The sequence below is a fragment of the Saccopteryx bilineata genome, chromosome 1, assembly GCF_036850765.1.
Source record: "Saccopteryx bilineata isolate mSacBil1 chromosome 1, mSacBil1_pri_phased_curated, whole genome shotgun sequence".
Classification (NCBI taxonomy): Eukaryota; Metazoa; Chordata; class Mammalia; order Chiroptera; family Emballonuridae; genus Saccopteryx; species Saccopteryx bilineata.
The window spans coordinates 347,082,147-347,091,161 of NC_089490.1; the positions used below are offsets into that span (position 1 = coordinate 347,082,147).

At 41.6% G+C, this 9,015-nt stretch overlaps 1 protein-coding gene across 5 annotated transcripts in view; it reads left to right on the forward strand.

Moving 5' to 3' along the window:
- C2CD3 (C2 domain containing 3 centriole elongation regulator) overlaps positions 1–9,015 on the forward strand; it is a 158,026-nt gene that overhangs the window by 120,297 nt on the left and 28,714 nt on the right. For all 5 annotated transcript variants that reach the window (XM_066250210.1, XM_066250213.1, XM_066250217.1 and 2 more), the window contains 2 exons: positions 4,139–4,344; positions 5,944–6,077. In XM_066250210.1, coding sequence (XP_066106307.1) covers positions 4,139–4,344; positions 5,944–6,077 — 340 coding nt within the window. The remainder of the gene's footprint in view (positions 1–4,138; positions 4,345–5,943; positions 6,078–9,015) is intronic.

A 9,015-nucleotide genomic window follows, 5' to 3' on the forward strand; every position in this document is an offset into this window, starting at 1 on the left:
AGGACAGAGGTGTTGACATCATGGGCCTTGAACTTAGTTTTACTCAGCTACCATTTATTAAAAGGCATAATACAACAGTGTTAAGAGCACAGAGTCTGAAGCACAACTCTTAAATACCAGTTCTTCCCCTTACAGAGTACTATGACCTCTGGTGAATGACTTGACTTCTCTATGCTTCAGTTTCCTCTTCTGTTAGGGAGGATATAGTACCGTCATCACAGGATTGTAGGAGACTTAAATGAATGCCTGATACTGAGTAAACACTATTTCAGTTTTTGTTTTTATTAATGAATGGTAATGTGCTAAGAGCTTTACAAGGATCTCTAAGCCTGAAAGGTAAAAATATAATTAATTCAGTTCTATGAAGGTAAAAGCTGAGGCCCAAGGAAGTTTAGTGACTTGACTAAGATTATACAGTATACCTATTAATTAATAGAGCTAGGATTTCAACCCAGTTTTATTTTTGTTTTTATTGTTTTTTAATTTTTCCATAGATTTAAGGGGGTAGGGGGAAGAAAGAGAGAGAGAAGCTTCAACTCATTCTTCCACTTAGTTGTTCCAGACATTTAGCTATAAGCTCATTGATTGCTTCTTGCATGTGCCCTGACCAGGAATTGAACCTATGCCCTCAGTGTGTCAGGATGGTACTCTATTCACTGAGCCACCCAGCTAGGTCTGGAACCCAATTTTGACTGGCTATATAGCCTTCACTGTTCGTACTTCAGCACACTGGTAAGATTGGATAACTTAGAAAATAAGGTGCTGGGGACCTCCAGCTATCTTACAACTCCTATACTAAGAAAGTTTTAGTGAGCTAAATCCCTCCATTAAATCTAGTTGCTCTAGGATTCCTGCTAGGGCCTGGTTTCTAAACCTTCTGTTGCTTTGAGTCATCTATAGCATTACAGTTTTTGTTTGTCTAGTGGTAAGTTTTTAGAGGTAACCCCAAAGCCTGATAAAGACCTGAGAGTAGTCAGGGTATAAAAGCATCAACTTACCTGTGTCCCCTCCTGTGTTCCTGTTTGAAAGTGATGCTGTAGGTCTGGTTTTGTTTTGTTTTGTTTTTAATTTTTTTTAATTTTATTTTATTTATTCATTTTTAGAGAGGAGAGAGAGAGGGAGAGAGAGACAGAGAGAGAGGAGAGAGAGACAGAGAGAAAGAAGGGGGGAGGAGCTGGAAGCATCAACTCCCATATGTGCCTTGACCAGGCAAGCCCAGGGTTTTGAACCAGCAACCTCAGCATTTCCAGGTCTACGCTTTATCCACTTCGCCACCACAGGTCAGGCCTGTAGGTCTGGTTTTTATGATGCCTCCCATGCTGCCTCCTCAGATTCACTTATGTCCCCACCCCTGACCAACCTCCAAAGTGCAGCAAGAATTGATCATAAATAGGTTTTCTCTGAATCAACACTACAAATTCCTGCTTTATTTAGTTAGGCTCCACACTCCTGTCTTGCTTTCTATTCTTCTCTTCTCTGTAAAGTATTCCAGAGATTGTAAAGTAGACCATGGATCACCTTAATTCAAGACTTACCTTACCAGGAAAAAATAAGTTTTGGTCTTATGTAGACCTGGATTCAAATCTTGGCTATGCTCTCTACAGACTGTTAGGCCTAAAATAAGTGAGTTTACCTCTTCGAGTCTTTGTTTCCTTATTTATAAAATAAAGATAATAGTACCTGTACCACAGGGTTTTGTAAAGATTAGAGATAATATATTGATATATAAAGTATTTGGCTGATTAGTAAGTGGAGCTCTTTTTATTATTGTTTTTGCTATGTGTCAGATACTGTGATAGGGCTGTTGGATATATAGAATAATAATATTTAATTTATATATATATATGTATGTATGTATGTATATGTATTTCCTACCTTCAGGAGCCCTAGAGAGTCCTGTAGGACTCTGCTGTAAATGGAGATGAAGAAATTAGTGAGATCAAACTGATGAGCTCTAGCTCTGCCTCTGAGTGTATATAGATACTTCTCTCCCCTTAACTCCATCCTCTACACACAGACTCAACAAACCTATAGCAAAAGGTATTCAAATTAAATCAGTCTGTGTTCAGTAAATATCTGAGTTCCTACTCTGTGCCAGGCTCTATGCTAAATGCTTTTGCAACAAAGGTAAAATAAGACATGGTCTCTGTCCTCCTGGAGCTCACAGTCTAACATTATAGTATGATTAGGCAAACACAGGGTGCTCTGATAGGGGACATCTAACTTAGACTTAGGGTATTCCTGCAGCATGTATACCTCAGCTGAGAAAAGAAGGGCCAGGACACACTATAGCCCAAGGAAACAGCAAATACAAAATCTTGGAGTATAGAAAGAGTATGGCCTGACTTGTGGTGGTGCAGTGGCTAAAGCTTCAACCTGGAACACTGAGGTCACAGGTTCGAAACCCCGAGCTTGCCTGGTCAAGACACATATGGACGTTGATGTTTCCTGCCCTTCCCACGTTCTCTCGCTCTCTCTCTCTCTCTCTCCCTCTTCCCTCTCTAAAATGAATACATAAAATCTAAAAAAGAGAGAAAGAAAGAAAGAGGGGGAAAAAAAGAAAAGAAAGAAAAAAGGATATGAAGGGATTATAGGATCACTAGAACCACAAAGAGAGAGTGGTGGGTTGTCCTGCTGAATCTGATGTTAAATTCACTCTTCAAAACCATTGTTTTTCTTAGTGATCGACTTAGTCAGTTTCCTCCTCACGTATGTTTAGGATGTAGTGCTTTCATGTTAGGCAGAAGCCTCAATTTGGGGTTACCTAGACCTAAAGTTAGAAGAACAGGTTACATCTCCAATAATCAAATAAAGCAAATAAGTTTTCTTTGTAGAGTGGTAACAAATATTTGGAGTTCACGTTAATGGCTTTAGCCATTGTTCTTTATCCTCAGTAGGTAAGAATGGTCTACCCTTGGGAGCACAACTTCCAGTATTCCTAGAATCTAAGACTGTCCGTGTTGAAGAGGATCTTAAATTGAGTTCAGTACTTCTCACTAAATATATGAGACTTTTGAGGTTCAGGGAGCTCAAGTAATGTGTTTTCAACCCAAAGCCACACACAGATTTCCTGCTGTGGCACATTGCTGCTTTGTCCCAATCTCCGTTGGCCAGTTCACTATTGTTCAGTGATGTTTATCAAGGTCCTCATGATGAGAGAAGTTGTTATGTTAGGTATGGAAAATGAGAGAATATAAAGTGAGTAATATCTGGTCTCAGTTTTTAGGTAGGTCCCGGTCTAAAGAAGAGTAAGTTGTGTAAACAACTGTTGGCATGTGGTGAGTTTAGTGTCACCAGTAGTGTGCACAAGGACCTGGGAAACTTGTAACCACTCCTCTTGAAAAGTTGCATTCCTTGATTTATTTAGCAATTTGAAAACTGAAAATTGTGTCCATATTGGTGATTTATCCTTTGATATTCAGTGGAGGGGGCAGAGGCTGTACAAAACAGGAACTTGAGGAGTGACAGAGGCCTGTTAGTCCTCACTACTTTCGTGTCAGAAATGAGGAACAAGAAGCAGTGCATCTGAGAACAAAGGTCATTGCCTGGTAGCTTTTCCAGCCAAGAAGGGGCCTTTTCAGCCATTACAGGGCAACCCCCTTAGGAGCCAACACCCAAGCACATTTTGCACTTCCACTGGTTTTCCAGGGAATTATTTGTCTCTCTCTTGTGATTTATGTCACTTTTGTTTTTAATTTAAATGTTACAGAACATTTTTAAAACACATATAAGCATAAAAGGAAAAATGCAAATAAATCCCTCATAATTCCAAGGGTGATGGTCTTTCGAATGCTTTCTTTCAAAATCTGCTGCCTTGAGGAAAGTCACTGAGTCTTGTTAACCTTGGGAAAAGAACATGTGTTTCTTATATTTAAAGGTGTTTTCTAGTTATCTGTATCAAAAGGACAAATCTCAACCCTGCCAGCTTTTCCCTGCCATACAAAACGGGAATTAATTCATAAAAGTGAAAACAGGCTATGTGGTTGCCAGTCTGTCTCACCCTCATTGTCTGTCTTTTGTGTTTATTTTGGAATCACTAAACCTCCCTCTTTCCTGACAGTTTCTCTGTGTGCAGCTTCTAATCTCAGGGGCAAGACATGCCCAGCCATTCTGCCCAGCTCTTCTCTTTCCCCCACAGATGAGGAGAGAGTGATTGGCTTTGCCTCAGTGGACCTTTCCCTGCTTCTCTCTGGCTTCCAGTTTGTCTGTGGCTGGTACAACATCACAGACTTCAGTGGAGAGTGCCAGGGGCAGGTAAAAGTTGCTATCTCCCCTTTGGAGAGTGTGATGCACTTCAAAGAAGAAAAGCAAGCAAGACGGGGGACAGAGACCTCGGGATCACTGGTATGTATCCTGATTCACATCCTTAAGCAATAAAGGGTTCTGCTGAGCAAAACCTACACGAAGATTCTTTACATGTGTTTGGTACTCTCCAGCTTACAGTACATATTATTTATTTTTGTTTTATAAGATATTTGACCTTTTAGAGGGAATAAAAATATTCTGTAGCCTGACTGGTGGTTGCGTAGTGGATAGAGCATCGACCTGGGATGCTGAGATCCCAGGTTCGAAACCCCAAGGTCTCTGGCTTGAGTGCAGGCTCATCCAGTGTGTGAGCAGGCTCATCCAGTTTGAGCACAGGGTCACCAGCTTGAGCATGGGATCATCGAAATGATGCCATGGTTACTGGCTTGAGCCCAAAGATCAATGGCTTGAAGCCCAAGGTTGCTGGCTTGAGCCCAGGGTCACTGGCTTGAGCAAGGGATCACTAGCCCAGTAAGCCCCTCAGTCAAGGCATGTATGAGAAGCAATCAGTGAACAACTAAAGTGCCTCAGCTATAAGTTGATACTTCTCATCTCTCTCCCTTCCTCTCTCTCTAAAAGAAAAGGTTCTATAATTACATAGTGATGATGAATGCACAACTCTGAATATACTAAAAACCACTGAATTAAACACTTTCAAAGGGTGAACTTTATAATACATTAATTATATCTGTTTGGTTTTTTTTAAGATTTTATTCATTAGAGAGAGGAGAGAGAGAGGAGAGAGAGAGGGAGAGAAGAGGGGAGGAGCTGAAAGCATCACTCCCATATGTGCCTTGACCAGACAAACCCAGGGTTTTGAACCAGCAACCTCAGCGTTTCCAGGTTAACACTTTATCCACTGCGCCACCACAGGTCAGGCATATCTCAGTTTTTAAATGAGAGCTGCAGTGTGGAATCTGAAATCATATTGGTCGAACTTCATTAAAACTCTTACATTAAAATTATTGGTCTATCATTAAAAAATTAAAAGTGAGAGACTGGAATGACGGGAATTTATGATACTAAGCATCGACAACTCTTTCAGGGAATTAAATATAAAGAAAGGAGAGCTTTCTTAAGTGTCCCAGATAGGGAAGCTCTGTCAAGGCAGAGTATGGTTTATTCATCTCTCTATTATACATGCCTGGCCCTGGCAGAGTGGGCATCAGCAAATAATGAATGCATGAGAAAATGACAGAGTTGAATAGTCTCTATATAGTAAGGTCTTTATATAGTAAGTCTCTATATAGTAAGGTTGATTTGTCTTCACACATCAACCCTGGTTGCCATCAGATAAATATCACAACCAGATTATCCTCACATATAAATATAAGATGATATGTAGCCAGGAGTTCACAGTCCAGCTGGAGGAACAAGATTATAAATACATATAAATCAACTAAAAAGAAATCTGATAATGTAGTCTATAAAATGGGCATAATAGTACCTATTTTATAAGATTATTATGAAGTTTAAATGAGAAAATACATGTAAATTGTTTAGTACAGTGCTCAACACATAAAAAACTTAGGAAATTATATTTATACACATAATAAAAATTATAAATTCATTTCTATTACTTTGTTTCTAAAGGATTTGTGGTGATAAGTATGCTGTTTTTCCTTTGCTTCTATATAGAACCCGGTATACGGCCCCTTTTCCTTCCCCGTCTCTGATGTGTATGCTGCCTTCCCCAGTGGCACTGCAAGACAGACTCCAGAACAACTTGTTCACACCTCATCAAAAGAGCTTGATTTCTCCTCTCCTGTGAGGTAATTTCATTCTTTTTTTTTCTTTTTGTTTTTTAAGTGAGTCTTTTTAAGAAAGACTCCAGGAAAAAAAAAAAAAAGAAAGACTCCCACATGCACCTCTACTGGGATCCATCCAACAGCCCCCATCTGGGGCTGATGCTCGAATCAACTGAGCTATCCTCAGCGCCTGAGGCTGATGTTTGGACTGGCCGAGCTATCCTCAGCTCCTGGGGCTGATACTCGAACCATTTGAGCCACTGGCTGCAAGAGATAAGGAGGAGCGTGTGGAAAAGAGGAGCAGATAGCCACCTCTCATGTGTGCACTGACTCAACCAGCCAGGGCTTTTTTTTTTTTTAAGTGAAAGAGACAGACAGGAAGGGAGAGACATGAAAAACATCAACTCATAGTTCAGCACTTGAGTTGTTCATTGATTGCTTCTCATACATGCCTTGACTGGGGGTCTCCAGCTGAGCCAGTGACCTTTTGCTCAAGCCAGCAACATTGGGCTCAAGCCAGCGACCTTGGGGTCATATCTGTGATCCCCACACTCAAGCTGGCAACCCCGCACTCAAGCTGATGAGCCTGCACTCAAGCTGGAGACCTCGGGTTTTCAAACCTGGGTCTTCAGCATTTCAGGTCAGTGTTCTATCCACTGCTTGATCAGGCTAGTGATTTCTTTTTTTTTTTTTTTTTATAAAGTTTGTTTATTTTCTACAGAGACAGAGAGTCAGAGAGAGGAATAGATAGGGACAGACAGACAGGAATGGAGAGAGATGAGAAGCATCAATCATCAGTTTTTCGTTGTGACACCTTAGTTGTTCATTGATTGCTTTCTCATATGTGCCTTGACCGTGGGCCTTCAGCAAACAGAGTAATCCCTTGCTCGAGCCAGCGATTTTGGGTCCAAGCTGGTGAGCTTTTGCTCAAACCAGATGAGCTCACGCTCAAACTGGCGACGTCAGTCTTGAACCTGGGTCCTCCGCATCCCAGTCTGACGCTCTATGCACTGCGCCACTGCCTGGTCAGGCTAGTGATTTCTTGATGATAGGAAGAGATGAACTCAAAGAGTAGAAGTGTGCGAACTAGCTTGTCATTTCTGTTTCCTTTATTAGCAGAAGATACTAGAGATAGGGAAAGAGCTTTGTTAACCTTCTGTCATAATACCTGGGAACCACTAGATACTATAAAAACAAAGTTTTTATAATACAGGATGTAGAACTTTTACTACTACCAAAGGATAGCTTCAGGCAAAGGATATTTTTCTCTTTCCTCAAGAGATCTTTGATCTTCATCTGTAAAATCAGTAATCAGCTGTGTGAGAAAGATATCTTAATTTTTCCCCTCCCAAATTGATGTGCCAGGTTATTTTATAAAAAGCAACTGGCCCATCTTTTTCACCCAAGCCAACCATGGGTGAATATCAGGCTAGACTAGAGCATATTCTATCCTGTCAAAGGGCACGGTCTAAGAATAAGATTGCTACCTCACCAGGCAGAGGCGCAGTGGATAGAGCATTGGACTAGGATGAGGAGGACCCGGGTTTGAAACCCTGAGGTCGCTGGCTTGAGCTCAGGCTCATCTGGTTTGAGCAAGCCTCACCAGCTTGAGCCCAAGGTCTCTGGCTTGAGCAAGGGGTCACTAGCTCTGCTGTAGCCCACCAGTCAAGGCACATATGAGAAAGCAGTCAGTGAACAACTAAGGTGCCACAATGAAGAATTGATGCTTTTCATCTCTCTTCTTATCTGTCTGTTCCTATCTCCCTTTCTCTGTCTCTCTTTGTCTCTGTCACACACACAAAAAAAAGAATAAGATTGCTTCTTTTTACTCCATTCCCTCCCAGACCCTGCTGCCATTGGGCATCCTTGTGCTTCCACCAGTCTTTCCTATGTCTTTCTCTCTACCTCAGAGAGAAGGCAAGGGATCTTCCCATATAGCAGCCACTCCAACAGCAGTAATTATAGACCCTTTATTCCACGAAAGACACTCTATAATACTGTTTAGCCACTCAAAGGCCCATTTCAGTGCTGTGTAGCTTCCTACCTACTCACCATATGTGCTCTGCATATAGGGAGCCCATGTGTCTGTCAAATCTTAGATCTCAGGTTTAGATCATTTCGGGGGGGGGGTTATTTTTATTAAATTTATTGGGGTGACATTGGTTAATAAAATTACATAGGTTTCAAATGTACAGTTCTATAATATATCATCTGTATATTGTATTATGTGTTCACCACCCTAAGTCAAATCTTCTATGTTATTTTATAGGTGTTACTTTGACCATAGCCAATCCATAAGACAGATGCGTAGGATCAGGGTACTGGTACAAGAATAGAAATAGAGATAAGTGGCTACAAATTTAGTGGTTTGCACATAAAAATATTTATGTTCCCACTTCAAAGACCATATCAAAAGGACATACTCGCCTGACCAGGCGGTGGCGCAGTGGATAGAACGTCGGACTGGGATACGGAAGTACCCAGGTTCGAGACCCCAGAGGTCGCGCGCGGGCTCATCTGGCTTGAGCAAAGAGCTCGCCAGCTTGGACCCAAGGTCGCTGGCTCCAGCGGGGGGTTACTCGGTCTGCTGAAGGCCCGCGGTCAAGGCACGTGTGAGAAAGCAATCAATGAACAACTAAGAAGTCGCAACGCGCAACGAGAAACTGATGATTGATGCTTCTCGTCTCTCTCTGTTCCTGTCTGTCTGTCCCTGTCTATCTCTGCCTCTGTAAAAAAAAAAAAAAAAAAAAAAGGACATACTCTAGTTCAGTTAACCATGCAAGGCTAGCCAAATTGTGGTATATTTTATGATGGAATACCACTTAAAAGAAAGGCAGTCCCTGGCCGGTTGGCTCAGTGGTAGATCACTGGCCCAGCGTGTGGATGTTTCAGGTTCGATTCCATGTCAGGGCACACAGGAGAGGCCCCCTCTGCTTCTCCACCTCTCCCCCTTTTCCTTCTC